The sequence below is a fragment of the Aulonocara stuartgranti genome (assembly GCF_965226115.1).
Source record: "Aulonocara stuartgranti genome assembly, chromosome: 7".
NCBI classification, from domain to species: Eukaryota; Metazoa; Chordata; class Actinopteri; order Cichliformes; family Cichlidae; genus Aulonocara; species Aulonocara stuartgranti.
The window spans coordinates 20,646,981-20,663,214 of NC_138945.1; the positions used below are offsets into that span (position 1 = coordinate 20,646,981).

The following is a 16,234-nucleotide window of genomic DNA, read 5'->3' on the forward strand; positions in this document are numbered from 1 at the left end:
GACAAAATCTTGATGTAACACAGATCTTTTGGAAATATACCACTGTAGATGAGTTTAAGTGTGCGTGAGTGGACTGCTCTTTTTTCCCCCCCTCACATTATCCAAGTCCCTGGGCTCCAGGTGCTCGTTCTCCAGGTCTTCACTGATGTGGCGCCTTGATCGGAAAACGCGGTGGGCTTCCTGATGGATTTGCCGCTGTTGATTGTCACTCTCAATCTCTGAAATCACGTCTCTGAGAGAGATTTGGTGAGAAAATATGAATGGAAACCAAAAGTTAATAATCATGAATTAATTCTCCTGTGCAGGATTATTTAGTAACAAGAGCCAAACACTGTTATATTTAGTTATTTCAACAACAATTTACAGTCTATCAGGTGTGCTCAGAATAATGATGATATAAAATATGTCCATCATGTTTTGTCAACCGCGTATACTTTGTTGAAGGATTACTTTGACGAGCGATATGCTCTTTCATTTTACTGCTAAGAGCTACCTCAGAAGGTTAAAAGCATTTGTTCTATCTGTCTCCTAAATATAAAGCTAAGTCAGAAGGCTAGCCAAGGACAAACACATTAGATTACTGACATTCAGTCCATTCTTCTGTCTTCAGTTTTGTGCAAAGCTAAGCTAAGGGGCTTGTTTTTACCCTGTGTGCACTTATTTAGTTTTTAGCAGAAAAAGTGATAAAGCTCAAAAATTGAACTTTTTAAAAATATTGTAATTCATTTTTTCTTTTTAATATATCTATATAATTAATAATAATAATTTCCCAATTAAGTGGAGACATGGAATATGGCATTATTGTGTGTATAGAGAGGGAATTTGTGTATATTTTAAAATGTCCAATTATAAATTTTTAAAGGAGTGTAACGTCTACAAATAGGAATAACTGTGGCCGACGCCAGTTGTTTTGATGTTAAAAAAAACAACAAAACAAAAACATCTTAAATAATATTTTTGAAGAGTATTTCCTCACTAAGCTTGCAGTACATGGGCAAAAATCCTCAGACTTTAACACTGTGATTTTTTTCATGTATAAAAACCAACAGTGACATGTGAAAAGTTCGAGGCTGTATTAGTGCGAGATCAGGCGTACACGTTGGAAGGCCGTTTCCACTGTGTAGTGCGGTTGTTGTGGTTTACGTAGTAGGTGCGTCCCAGGTTGTCCACTTTTTCCTCCCAGCCTTGAGGCAAAGGAGGCAGCAGCTGCTGGGGTCGCTGGGAGCCTGAGTCAGCAGACTCATCCCAACCCTGAAAGACAGTATGGTTGAAGGGTAGTATGGTAGGTTTAAGCCAAAGATCAGAAAGAAGTACATTAAAGATTTAGCTGGTTATATTTTTCTGCTGTTTTTTTTGTTTTCATGTTTTACTAAACATTTACTTAATGCCTGTGTTTCATAGCTGCCAGCAGGCAGGTGTATCTATGCCTACAATCCAAGACGGAGCTGATGTTTAAGCAACAATCTCACTCATAGTGTTGGCAATTTTACGCTTAATTTAATACGTAGGCAGAAAAAAGAGCTACTACAAAGGAGAAAATAAGCATTAGTAATGAGGCTTTAATACAATGAAAAAGAAAAAAGAAATACAGACAGTCGGGGGGGAAGGGAAATTTTTTGCAGTATGAACATGAGGGGTGCCATTTAAGCTTTCACACTTTGGCTGCTAAATGTCATCTTATCTGTGAAGCCTTTCGCTCTCTAGCTCTCTTCCACACATCCAAGAACACATATTAAAGTAGGAAAAGCTCAATTTTCTCCAAATAACAGGCCACATTGTAAATGTTTTTTCCAGACCCTGACCTGGAAAAGACTTTTACCAGATGCTGGCAGTGAGCGGCTTCCCAAATTCTCAGAGAAATAATAAAAGAAAAAAGAAAGATGCTCTCACATTACTTTTGGGACATTCACTTTCAAGCTTAGAACTATGTTGCCTTCATGTGGCAGAAAGGAATAACAGTAGAATCTGGTTTGCTTTTATTGTGGAAAAAACAGTCCAAAGAATGTCTTAGGTAATGCAAAGTCAGCAGTTTATACTAACAACAGAGGATTAGACCTTACCTCAGCCTCCTCCCTCATGTCTCCCCCCTCCTCCTCATGACCTCCTTGTTTGGGCAGATAGGCCATCTTCAGACGCAGGTAACCCTTCACCCTGGACTTGTGACTGAAAGGAAAACATCTGCTTTAAATACTTCCTGCTCATTAGTCCTAGTTGGAATTCCAAGTTCAGTATTTAGCTGACAGCCGCATGAAGTTATCGTTGTCTAGACTCCAATATGGCCAGAGTCTAGACAGTGTTGTGAACCAAGATCTAACTTTAATAATGTGTCACTGTCTACTCCACTTGCTAACAGGGGGCAAACTAGACAGACACAAAAAAGCAGCTACTATTTGCCATCTACGTTTTCTCATTTTATATCAAACAAAGCCAAAACTGACCTTCTTGGCCGCAACAGGAAGTCTTTAAACGTGTAGGGCCGCTCCATGGCAGGATCCTCTGTCTGCAAATAGAGGAGGTTTTTGCTGACGGCATTTAAGTGAACACAAGCAAATACACATGTTGCGATATCAGAATATCACAGTCGCCAGCTTTCAACAGAGGGTACAACCCTCTGCACAGACATCCCAGGATCATTATGCAATCCTGAGCTTCTCCTGTTACATATTGAGCAGCCTTTTGTAATTCACAGCAATCTCACACCGCTCTCTGACAGGGCCAAACCAGTCCGTGCTGGCTGCTCATCGCATAATGCCCTGTGAGATACCGCTGAGGCCAAAAGTCAGTTTTCATATTTAAAAGAAAATGCTGGAAAGTTTTGTAAAAGGAAAAAGAACATGTGTGAAAAGTACCAGTGTCAAGTTTCCAAATAATGGACCTCAATTACAGTCAAAACACTGGTCTCAAAATATTAGGTGGGGCTCCTCAAAGCAGGAATATGAAATAGATTGGAACAAAATTCCAAGTCAAAATATTAGGGGCAGTATTAACATAAAATAATATCTAATATTAATTTTATCAATCAAGCTCCCATTTAGGATGTTTTCCTTGTGGACTAAAGCAAGTTCTGCAGACACTTTTCAGTCCATGGAGCTCCACTCTGTCCTCCTCCAATCTGAAGAGGTTAAAGTCACAGGGAGGCAACTCTGATGAGTCAGGTGAGTAGCGAATAAGATGGTGCACAGTTCAAGTTGTTTATAATGACTGGTCACCCATAGTTTGAGGTCATTATGGACTCATAGACCTAAATCTGGCCTCAGTGGAGCAAACTGTGAATGTGGCAAAAACGACCAACGAGCTCACTACCTAAGCTGCTGTCCTAACCTTGAACATCAACACCCTTTCAATGAAAACACTGTTCGGTCTCCAAGTTGAGAATCTCCGGAGATTAGTTCTCATCAGCCTGATGATAATCCTTACTACAAACGTCAGCTCAGTTTGAGACAGAAATGCACAGTAGTATGGATGTCCTGGCAGTTTCACGGTCCCATCTAAAATTAGCAGCAGCACTGCAAGAAGTCCAGAGGTGCAAAAGCAGATGACTTTAAAGGGGAAATTCCAATCATACATGGTTTTTGATTTGCTAAACTTTCAGACCTCACGTGCTTTTATTTATCTGGTCTCACCACATACAACACAGAGCCCGGTAAAAAGAGGTAGTTGAGTGTGGAGCCTGCTTAAATACAGACGACCAAGAAAAAGAGGAATGGCGTTGTCCTGTTATTTGCTAAGAGGAGGTCACGGTTCCATAAGGAAAATGTAGCTACCAGATGGACTCTGATGAGTCAGTATTCATGTCCTGTTTCATGAAAAGTAAAAGGACATTTACAAGAAGCTATTACGGAGAAAGGAGACATGACTAAGTTATGCCCAGTAACTATTAATTAAAAACAAGCCTTGGTTTGTTTTGTTTTTTTAGCATAAGTCACATCAGGACTAAATATTATCCATGTTGTCCCAAGGCTTCAACTCTCAACGTGACTCAGCTGTAAGCTTTTATCTGCTAATAATTTCCTGGGCCTGTGGGACCCAAATAGGGCATTAATAATTAACCCCAAAAACTTTTACTGATAGGCTTTTAAGGTCGACAACTAAGACAGAACTTTAGGGAGCCACAACCAAGCTGGCAGCAAAGCTCCCAAATGTGCAGAGGTGCTGCTGCTTCAGGATGATTTGTAGGTCTCTTAAGCCTTTTGCACATAAGAGCTCTACTCAGTTTTGCCATTTTCACAAGAAGCAACTTCAAACGTGTTCTCTGTGCAGAGTATGCAGAGGACAGAAGGACATCAGACGCGAGACAACTACCTGGTTTACTCTTGCATCACACCGACTTACTACTTAAGAAGGTTTTAAAAACAACAACAACCAAAAAAAAAACATTTCTTGTCCAGTCCAGCTGAACAGTTGCAGGTGTGAGAATGGCTTGTGCTTGCATCAGACCTCAACTGTAAAAATTCCCAAGCACCCTGATTCTGCAGGTCGATGTTGTGTGTTTACATGCTAGACAGCCCGCTTTCCCTTTCTAATACAGAGAGCGCTGTTTAATCACAACAGAAGCATTACCTGTGACTAGCATGTTCTCACACTCAAGATGGGAAAACACAAACAAACTCCCTCCCTGACCTTCACAGAGGTTAATCAGGAACAGCAAAATTGTAGATAAGAAACAGCTGAGCATTCAAAACAGTGCTAAACCAGCCAGAGTGTCCACACGCACTCAAGCTTTACACACATACAGACGTAAATAAATGACAGCAGAGATGTAAATAACTTACTGGCAGATGACTGAGAGGAACATCAACTTGCCCCAGGAAATCATCTCTAGTCTAGAGGGAAAGAAAAAGGTCACATTTAGAAGCTGAAATTCAAAAAGAATGACTTTTTGTTTTTGTTTGAGTGTGTCTGTGAAAAGCCCGAAGTATCATTAGGGATAATGAAGGGAAAACCACAATGTTGAGGTAAAAATCACCAGATTATCCAGCAGCATTTTGTATGTATTAAAGACAGGTGGAAAGAAAGGCAAAAAGAAGTTCATTTCATGGACAGCCCCATCCAGAAATACAGTGACCTCCAGCCTAATTTGTGAACACATGTGGAAACCTGAGAATCTAAAGTTTAAAGGCAGTAAAGAAAAACTGTTCAAGTATTTCCACGCGGTCTTACTGAAAACAATTGCACTTGATTAGTTATGATTTAAGATCAGCTTCTCTATCAATCAGGACAGATTTCCACATGTGTCCAGACAGAAGGTTCAGAGCGAGATTTATTTATGGACAGGCCTTTTGCAACACTTTATGGGAGAAAAACCTGCGATCCCAGCAAGGAAAAAAACATCTACAGCCACCAGATAAAAGCCAAATCAGCTGGACAGAGGGAGAGAAGGGCAGATGTGACCACAAGGAAAAATTTAAAACAGGGAAGGTTTGTGTCTGAAATTTAAGAGGCCCATAGATTTGTCCGTTACAGAGTATGGATTACCTGTCCGAGATGGAAAAGCCCATTCTTGGAAGTAGCCTGTGTGTAGGACACAACTGATTTAGACAACAGGCATAAACTAACTGACTGACACACAAGCTGGGTTGAATGATGCAGTGACAGATTTACGCAAAGACAACTACAGTAGTGCAACAAAAAAAACCTACTGACTGTCAATTATACGCTCTCCCACTCACCACAATTACAAAAAATTAAATTAAAAAAACCTTCAGTCTGTTTTCTACTTTAAAGACTGATTATTGTTAATGTACAACAGAGGACATTTTCAACATTGTTTCCACAACTTTCACACGTGCCACAAATTCCAGGTAAATTAAGTGTGGGGAACACTGTATATATGCTTATTCTGACAGTAAAATGTGATATTTATGGCTACTTAACTTGAAATCAGCAAAAAAAAAAAAAAAGTTTTCAGAAGGAATAAAAATCAAAAACTGACTTAGTTCTGAAAACAGTATTATACCTCTGGATGAAGAATAAGAACAAGCAGAATTTAAGCCTCTACAGAATAGACTGCATGGCCTGGAAAGGATTTTTTCACACTGATTTGAGGTTAAGGTGTTTAAAGATTTAAAACAAAAAACAAACCAAAACACCAGCTTATTCTGATAAACAAAAGAAAAAAGAGCTGTGGAGTGACTGCACTGGGCTCCCACCACAGTTAACCGAGCTGGAATTCAGTAGTGAAAAGGTTACAAATGAGTCACATAAAAATGATGACTGATTAACGCACAGGCATGTAAGCACACACACACACGAACGTATGTGAAGTCACTCATCCTCGCACGTCCACCCACCTCCACTGAATAACACACTGTAGCCCTTCTTGGAAAACAGGAGTCACTACTGTGCAAATTACCGCAATGCATGCTTTCAATTTCTAAACCAACCAAACTAAACGATTCACTTACTGTTAACATAACTCATTTAAAGCAGTCCGACATAAGATTCCTCCAAGTTTGAGAGAGCATCAAAAGCAAACTTGACCACAGCATAACCACAACTCTTTTACCACATGATCACATAAACAGCAGTAGCACTGTCACTTCCAGTGTATGATATAAGCAATTGCAATGATATTATCACATGGAAAACAACACCTTCTGCAGGCAAACCTGTTTTGTTGTTGTTTTTTTAAATGTCACTAACCAAAACAAGCATTTCAGCTCTGACCTTATATACGGAGTTGGATTTAATTACAGAGTCATTAAGAGGTCAGATTTGAGTCTGCAACTGCCTCCCAGGACCAGGTTACACTCTGAGAGTGCGACCAAAGACCAACAGAAGGAAGTACGGGTGGACAAAGAGGGGTGGCTTGAGGTATGAGAAAAAAAAAAAAAAAAAGGAAAAAAAAAGAGGAAGCTAGCCCAAAAAAGTTTGAAAACTGAACACGAGTAGGTCACCGAAACAATTGCTTTTCACACGCTTCTAATTTTACTCTGGCAAGTTTGGATGAGAATATAACCATTTCAGAGATTTGTGCTGAAATACCACTGCAACATCTGTGGATTACAAATGATTTTGTGGTTCTCACAGCACCAAAAAAATGATAAAATTAAATAAAATTAAAAAAAAATAAAACCCTAAATGTCGCCTGCAGCAACATCTCTCTCTGACCCTGTAATTAAATCCAACAAGCAAAAGCACCCAGACAGCGGCTTTCATGGCCAATGTTTATAGGATATTTTGCTCTTCACTTCAATTCACATGTAATGAACGAGTAAAAACCTAATCTATTGTCATTCCTAAACACACTCCAATCTTTCAAGACTATAGGAAAGCAGCTAAAGTGCTAAGAACTGGAAATGCTATGAAGCTACAGGAAGATGATGACAAGATGGTGACAGGGTGTTTACAACAAAGGGCAATCTGGAGCAAGTCCAGGCTGGCACTGAGGTTTAAAAAGGCTGTCTCACCTTCTCAACAGTCTCCCTGCTGACACAACTGTATTACAATACCATGCAATTCAGAGAAGTCCACGCTGTCAGAGAAAAGCCCTTCGCAACACAAGTGATTTGAATGCCTCTTACATGCTATCGGACCAAAATAAAAAGTGTGCCCTCACCCCACTCGTCCACAATCTTGCCTCAGGTAAATATAGCCAGCCTACTGGCCTCCAGGAGCTCTCAATGAATGGAAACCGAGGGGTACTAAGGCAGGGCTGTAACGAGGGCATGGCACGGAGGCATAGCCATTTGCAGCTAGTCCATCTGGTGTGCGCACACACAAACACACACACACACGTCATCCCAAGCCCAGTTTTAAAAAGGGGCAATCCAACTCCAGGCAATCAGTTGGGGAAGACCTGTCATTATGGTCTAATTGGGGACTTCCTCGTTGCTTGAGAAACAGGATGCCATGGAGTCTCACATCACTACCATGAGGGGCGAAGGAAGAGGTTAATTTTTCCCACTAGATCTGAAAACGTTTTCTTTCTTTTTTTTTTATCCAAACCTAGATTGTCTATATCAACACCACCCTTGCCCTTTTCATCATCACCTTTGCTACTGCATCTTGGCATCTCCTTTTTCATCACCTGAATAATGCGAAGTCACTGGCAGGACTGTGCATCACAGTATCTGCCTGGATGCAGACTAAGCTCAGTCAAACTGAGTGGGAAGAGATATTCTTTAGCCGACTGGTCACAACTTCTACACATACAAGCAAGCAGAAACCGATGAGGTGCAATAAACTCAAGCTGATGATTAAATGCAAAAAACTGCAGTTCCTGGAGTGGCCACTTGAGGCTAGCTCCAAAAGGAAAAAAAAGCATGTTTCTACTTTTACAAATAACCAATCTGGTTTGTGGCGGGGGAATCTTTGGGGTTTTCGGGGGGGGTTGACTCAGATGAATGAAATCAGTGGTTTGGTCAGATGAACTAAAACATGATATGAGCAAATAGCTTCCTGTTTAGGCGGTCCTTCCTGGAGCTAAACATCTCATGATAAACCTACATCCTGCTGGTGTAAACCTCAAACAGTCAATGACGGCCCTATCATTTAATTTCAAAATCGACTATATTTAATTTTAGGCTAAAAATTGAGTTTACAACTCCAAAGTGCCATTTAAAAAATAGCTTAAAAGAAACATCTAAAACATTCTACATCGAAAGTATTTAAAAGTTTAATAAATAAACAGCAATTTGGGTAACTCGATACACTGATTATAGCATTCTAGCACCAGAGTTGGACATATGCATAAGACTGGAGAGCAACACCAAAAGATTTCAGGCTTTGAGGAAACTGACGCTGCTTGTGAAACTTTTTGATCATTGTTTGGGCTGCACTGACATGTTAGTTCTTAATCGCCTGCTGAGCAGCTGCAACGATTCACATCCATACCAGCCAAGAACTGGAGAAGACATGCCGCTTGCCTGCTTTCAAAACCAACAAACACGCTCGAGGTAAACTAAAAATAGACACAGCCAGCTCTTAAAGAGTGCTGACTGCACTTAAGGGTATTATCAAAAACCCCAGTGTCGCATTTCTGTGAAACGGAAGGCAACAAGTGCATGGGAACAAATTATCCATTCATCCATTTCTTGCACAACTAAACTGGCTGACGTGTGTGAGATTTTAAGTCGTTCTGGTTATGAAGTGAAAGAAAAGCAGCATGTGTGATTTAGATCAGCAAGGTTGTCTGGGATTTTTAGGTCCAGGAAAGTCACCACCCTGTATCAGCACCACACGGATCTCTCCCTGTCTAGCCTATATTCTTAGTGTTAAATAGTACTTAAGCAACCACTGCAAATTAGATGTGTTAGACTGGCTTTTTCATTTGTTATGTCCATGACAGTGCTGGACCTCACCCTTTTGGCTACAAGAGGAACAAGCCAAGTCATATTAAACTAAATGTCACATGCCACCCACTATTTTTGGATTTGTTTACTATTCATTCTAATATCAGTTTCTCTAGGAACATTAGAACAAGTCTATAAATGTTACATAACGCTTTTGTAATTCAACAATTTTTCACCAAACATTTCAGAGGCAGAGTATGCTTCTACTAAACTTTTCCACACTCTTTACCTTGGAATTACTTGTCGTTGCTTCATTGCCAAAGCTCACATCCTGATTTCCACCTCCACCCGGGGTAAAATATATCTTCAAATGTGGCTGCCTTCTGGGATTTTCCCCACTAAAGTTTAAAGTACAACCATCAGGTCTGTTTCTTGCTTCTGTCTCCACATCTGTTTCATTCTCGTCTATAGTCTGACTGTCTGCACCACTTTTCTGATTATTATTTTCCACCAGCAGCCTCTGATGAGACGAGCTTCTATGTAATCGAATTCTAGGGTAGCGCACCCTATGGCAACCTCTTGAGCTGTTGGGTCCAGCATCTGTGCATTGTTCTTGTGATGGATCATCCGGTTGTCTGCCCTGCTTCTGATCCTGGCTCTGATTTTGCTGGAGCTGAAACACTAGCCTCTGCTTTGTGCCATTAACACCAGAGGACTGGTCCAGGCTTTGCTGCTGGACAGACCAGCCGGTACCGCCATAGGGAAGGATTCTGAAATGCTGGACATCAGAGCCGTCAGGAGAATTCCTCTGGATGTAGATGGCACCAACACTGATGCCAGGCTGGCGTCTGTTATACGTACAATGACTGCTGGAACCAATACTAAAGACCCTGCGCTTGGGAAGGTTTGGCTCCGCCAGAGAAGATTGCACACTTAAAGAATCAGGGCTGTAGTATGGAGGAGGGGACTGCCGCGGAAAGTTAGCTTGACTCTGTGGTTCGGTATAGGCAGGCGCAGGTCCTGGAGGAGTATAACAGGGTGGTGGGACATCATCAGCATGACCACTGGAATCTCCATTACTGGATCCATTGGAGCGCTGAAGGGAGATGTGCATGGATGAGCTCCTAGTAGGACGTGGCTCAGTGTAGGCGGCAAGCTGGGGTATGAACATGGAGGAGCTGCGTTTAAGCGAAGGCTCAGAGTGGAAACCAAAAGCCGCCGACGGGACGTGCTCCGTAGCAGAGTCCTGGGAAGGCCTCGATGCTGGACGTGGCTGCACGAGGTGTGCCGTGACCCTATCGTCGTCTCGCTGCTGCACCTCAAAGTCTCCTTCCAGTATGTCCGGGGCTGTGTTACTGTGTCCTGAGCCAAAGTACAAACGCAGACGCTGTGCCATTTTCACCCCACGTCCAAATCTCCCGTTGCCTCTCACTTTCTTACTGAGTGGCTGCTGGTTCTCTCCTCTGGCTCTTGCCTCAGTATCCTAACTGTTGCCCACTTCTCCTTTGGCTAGACAACTGATCCTCTTTTCTTCCATTCCCCCCTCCCCTCTCCCAGCCTCTTCCGCAACTTTCCTTCCCACACCAAGCTGAACTGAGAAAAGAAGTACTCACACCACAAAAGCAAAACAGCCACTGCAAAACAGCTGACAACTTTACACAACGCACTCAAAGGAGAGGGAGAGTGAGGGCTGATGGCTACGAGGAGGAGGGTGGGGGGGTGGGGTGGTGTTTTTAAAAAAAAAAAAAAAGGAGAAAAAAAAAGGAGAAAAAAAAAAAAAGAAAAAAGGAGGAGGATCCCTGTATACCAGTCTCTTAGCACCATCAAGCACTAGCGACAGACGGCAGAAATAGCCTGAGCCAAGTGACAGCCAGCATTCCCGACATGATTGGATATGAGTGGCCGGCACTCCTGGTTTCCGAGGTGACAGTGGATTGCCTGGCAGTCACGTGACTACAAATGGCCCTGCCATCTCCTGTTACGACCCCATACTGCCCTCACGTAGCAAATGACCCCCCCCCCAACGACCCCACCTACATCCTGCTTGCTTACTCCTATCCATCCTCCGCTCTATTAACATGAACTTTTTCTAACCCCGCCAATTCCCCTGCCTCCACATCTCATTAATGTCCTTTCATCTGGCTTCATGAGTTTTTAAACTATTTTCTTCATAATTTAAACATCATCTGGAATTTGATTTAATTTGCTAAAATTGATATCTCAGTAAGAGTAGCTCAGTTTCCCCAGAGTAGCACTCAAATATCAAAACACCACTCACCAAGAGTACACCTGTTAAATTAAATCGTAACTCATTCCTTTTTCAATATTGTGGCTTATATTATTTAACAAAAGAAGTTCCCAACGTATTCATCTTAAATACAAGTCATTTCGTCTTTTGACTGTGGATTTCTTTGAATGTAAAAATAAGTTAATAGAAACTTAACTAGAGTGACAAATGGCTGAACTACTGCATGCTCACCTACAGAAACGTTCGTCTATCGTTGACTAAACACTCTTTTTGGATCAAACTGAACTAAATGGCGAGCAGCTTTGGATTTTTAGGGAGGGGTGAAAGTTCAGCAATGTGATCAAAATGGGAAAGCTGGATAAAATTAGAGCATTATTACGAAAAAGAGTGCAGCAATGTTGGCAATGCCAGTCAGCTGTTTATTTGCTCCCACTCAACTCCTTCGGCATTGAACGGTTCCAATCATTCAGTGCTGCCTGCAATCAGCCTGTTCTGGAAAAGACATGCTGTGAACTGAAGGAGCAGAAAGAAATGGAAGGGAAAAGGAAAGCATCAATAACTTCTAGATTCTAGATTCACAGCAAGGTTACTTGTTAATTGATCACCAATTGCCATTTGGTGCCAATCATGTCAAAAATTCAACACCAAGTCTGGAGCATATAATTTATCCTGTAATGTCTTGCAGCTTGGAAACAGAAAAAAAGAAGCATAAGGAAGTTGGTGCTAAAAATGGATCAAGAAAAAAAAAGTGAGATTGAGAGTAAAGAGCAGAGTATCTGACAGATCACAGAACAGCATGGTCCTCACTCGGAAAAGGCATGTCTACTTGAAACAGAATAAACATGCAATGCCTGCCATACACAGCCAAACATTTGACGCTGCTTTTATAGGTCATTCCTTTTGCATCCAAAAGCAGTCCGAGACACAACTTGGCTGTGATCCTAGCCTGTAATGCTGAATGAAATCATGCACAAATTCTAATGCCTAACTCCAAGTTACAACACAGAAAAAGACGCTTTGTTTGCAACATACTGTACATTAATGTAAAAAAGCTCCTACAATTTGATTCACCACAGCATCATCATGTGAAAAAGTGGGAGTTCGACTACTTTGCCCTGAAGCCAGAGTTAGTGGGGGAGTCATCCGCCTCCGTGCACAGAACTGACAAAGCCCCTATCACAACTTGCCATTTCAGAGCTACACGCTTGAAAAGTAACTGCCTTGTTTTAACCGCTTGGACTGGTTCAACCTATGGCTTAGACCACAGTGCGTCACCTTATCTTTTTCAAAAAACAAGTTGCAACCAGCAGCCTGTAGTATTTCAAACGAATGAAAAAAAGAAATAAATATCAAAGGTCTGCATTGTGGACAAGAGGGCATCAAGAAACAATACTGACTGGACAAAGAAGCCAAAAGAAAGACACTGTAATACAGGAAGACTCACGGCTTGGCAGCCAGTTACACTTAGTGATGACACACTGCCTGCAGTGTTAGGCACAGTCAATAAATGTGTGTCTGTGTGAGAAATGTTATGGGGAATGTTCTGTATAAAAGAAACAAAATGCCAATGTGTGGTCCAATGGCAGCGAGCCCAGCTTGCCAAATGACATAACATGCCTGCTTCAAACTGCACTGTGCTGTAGGTCTATTCAGCCGCTTCTTCAAATTCAACCATCAGTGTCATACATAGTTCTCTTATATTTGTACTATGCTCCAGTACAAAACGAAATGCTGACCAGTGGTGGGGGAACTGCCTTGGCACGCACCAAGAGAAAGACAAAAAGCACTTCTTCGGACATATAAGGAGAGGACCGTGCTTGAGGCTGCCTGTGCTGTGCTCTCGTCTCATCCTCTTATACAGAAAGTGTTCACTGTACTGAAGGAAAATTAGAGCTGCACTTTTTAGAAGGGACGGAGTGGAAATGAGCAAGTTAGACATGTGTTACATGCTTAGATTAATGAAATAGTCATGTCTTTATATGGTTCACCTAGAAATAAAACTAGAGATCGTGTTGTTACAAAAAGACACTCCCCAAACAAATCCCAAATGTTTTAACCTCCCACGATGGTCCTCAGCAACAGCCCTGAATCTGAGAGGCCCCGACAGAATGTGCCTTATCCAGCCAAGATCACCAAAACTATGTTGGGCTGCATCCGCTGTTTGTTTTATACAACATCAAACCCAGGACCCAGAGTTACTGAGAAGACATAGGAAACAAATAACACTGCTAGCAGAGCCTTTTGCTTATTCTACAGAACAATGACTCCACAGTGTCAGCAACCACTTCTCTTATGCACGCCTTCTCTGAAGATACTCCAACCAAGGTGACGTTTAGAGCCAAGAGTGAATTAGTAAATTGATTACAAGACCTATTTGTGATGGTTTTACTCACTGCAAGAATTGACAATGTGCAGACATTTAATTTAGTTGTCAAGGCAACTGAGGGCCTAAAAGGGGTTTTAATTTCACAAGTCAAGGAAACCAGTGTTCTCGTCTGTGGGGGAAATCTGAGAAATTTGACATAAGAGGAATGTAGGAGCTGTTAGTGGATTACAGTCTGAAAGCAGAGTACCGAAACTAGCAGTCAAACAAACTGTACGCTGTTTATAATCTACAAAGCCTAAAGCTGAAATCATGTCATGTTAAACTGGGAAAATGGTTCACATCTCGAAAACTGTTAACACACGAGGGAGGGCAGACAAAGTCAATAAAACGTCTTCTAAGTTATTGAAAATCTCTGCGGTATAATGAAAGCAGAACTGGTTGAGACAAATTTAGCAATATCAGTTTTACAGTCATTATGTTTTATTGGCGTAACTGAGACTAGAGAACAAAATAAAGTGCTACTGGAAAGCAAATTATCACCATAGGACATTAAATGAAAGACAATATATTGTGCAAATATTTCCAAGGAGAACAGATTGCACGAAGCAGATTAAACGACACGAGACAACTAAATAAATCTACAAAAGTGGAAATCTTACCAATCTGTTTTCATCGAACACCTCAAAGAGTAGCCTATGATTCTGTGGACACACCTGTGGGAGCAACAAAATAAGGAAGATGTTAGAGACGTTGCTTGCTGTTTATGTCAAAGTGTATGTGCATTTGCGGGTAACTGGCTGCTTGCTTTTTGTTTTGTAATCATTTAAAACTGTGCAGAGTCTTAGAAGGCAGTCAGCTGTCTAATTATCGAAACAGAAGCCTAAGCTGTACTCATTTTACTATAATACACAAAATCTGTTTCCTTGCAAACAATTCCTACACTATCAGGAGTTGAGCAATCAAAGTTGACACAAAGGTACAGCTTATACTCTTAAAAGGCTGTTATCCATATTGCACATTATGACATCATTATGCAACTTAACTACCTAACAACAGGAAATGACCAATTTGTATCATTTATTCACCCATGAAATCTTATAAACTATTCTATCGTTTTAATTTCACAAAATGTTATTGATTTAAAAAAACTTGAATTATAGATGCCTATCAACACCACCTAACAAACTGAACTGAACTAAACACCCTCAGTCTAGAGTTATCATGTCACTATACTTATAACGTCCTGTTTGATTACAGGGGTGGAAGACGTGGGTTTCATCGCCATGTTAAACTGCAACCAAAGATTCACAGCTATACAACTCCTGCTCCAAAGTAGAGCAATAACAGACCGTCAAAGCAAAAATAAATAAAAATAATAATCATCATTCACGAAAGCATTTCAAAATCTGAACTCACTCTAAAGTAGAATTCTTCGTTCCATTTTGGGTTGAGGGTCTGAAACACAGTGTACAGAAGCCACAATGAATAACTGCATTAAAACACAATAAACAGCATCATTAGTTTACACAGAAAAGAGAACAGATGTATGAAAAGCATCCCACTCAGAGTGAGAGAAGAGAGGCCACGTGCAAAATTTGGCTCTATCTGGCATGCCAATGATCCTCTCTTATATTGTTAGAGGAGGTTTGTAGCAAACTTGCTCCTGTGATAAGAATAAGCCTTCAGATTAACAGGCGTGAGGATTTTCACCCACTTTCTGGATGCATCAGCTCAGCAGTTACACCCCCCTCCAATCCACTCTCCTTCTGCCTCACACATTTGATGTTTTTATTAGACTGGGAACTAAGTGACAGTTCTCATTAAAATTCCTTTGGTGACTCAAATGACTTAAACACTCAAATGTCAATGAAACCTGAATTTCACAAGTTACACTGAATAATAAACATTAAATGTTTTACAGCAGCGATAAAATAACATCTGTACTAAAACTACTGAGATACCACAATTACAAATTAACTCGCTGTACTTGGATGAACAATATTAATGAAATCTGCAGCTCACAAGGCAAAAACAAAAACAAAAACATCCAGAACAGCCTAACCTCAGCTCTTCTGTGCTCAGGGCATCATCTAGATACTGATGTTTGCCTCAGATTGGCTTTTTATTTCTTTGTCATATCCCATTTTTTTTCATGTCATCTTGCCACAAGCCAAACTCTTAGCTTCAACAACAAAGATGCCATCAAAGGTGTCCCACTTAAAGACACATGAAGCCCACAGAAGAGCGAAGCACCACTGCTTCTTTTTCTGCTCCACATAGCAGTACTATTGTCAGCTATTTATATCCTATAAAGAAAACCATGGCCACTGGCAGCATATGTTTGGCTGCATGTAGGCCTGAGCTGCTTGACTCCAACACAGGCTTTCGTTGGCAGCTTCTTATAACCAACTTTACTACCAGGAAGTA

General features: G+C 41.1%; 1 protein-coding gene across 6 annotated transcripts in view; it reads right to left on the minus strand.

Moving 5' to 3' along the window:
- The window catches only part of nedd4l (NEDD4 like E3 ubiquitin protein ligase), a 41,151-nt gene that overhangs the window by 17,304 nt on the left and 7,613 nt on the right, over positions 1-16,234 (minus strand). For 2 of the 6 annotated variants that reach the window (XM_082540363.1, XM_082540362.1), the window contains exons 1-7: positions 9,523-10,880; positions 5,476-5,511; positions 4,773-4,823; positions 2,439-2,500; positions 2,061-2,163; positions 1,097-1,251; positions 97-232 (exon numbers count right to left, since the gene is read on the minus strand). In XM_082540363.1, the coding sequence (XP_082396489.1) occupies positions 97-232; positions 1,097-1,251; positions 2,061-2,163; positions 2,439-2,500; positions 4,773-4,823; positions 5,476-5,511; positions 9,523-10,629 (1,650 nt within the window). In that variant the 5' untranslated portion in view covers positions 10,630-10,880. Of the gene's footprint in view, positions 1-96; positions 233-1,096; positions 1,252-2,060; positions 2,164-2,438; positions 2,501-4,772; positions 4,824-5,475; positions 5,512-9,522; positions 10,882-14,466; positions 14,521-15,223; positions 15,263-16,234 lie in introns of those variants that run through there. The other 4 variants (XM_082540366.1, XM_082540367.1, XM_082540365.1 and 1 more) reach the window with 4 other exon arrangements.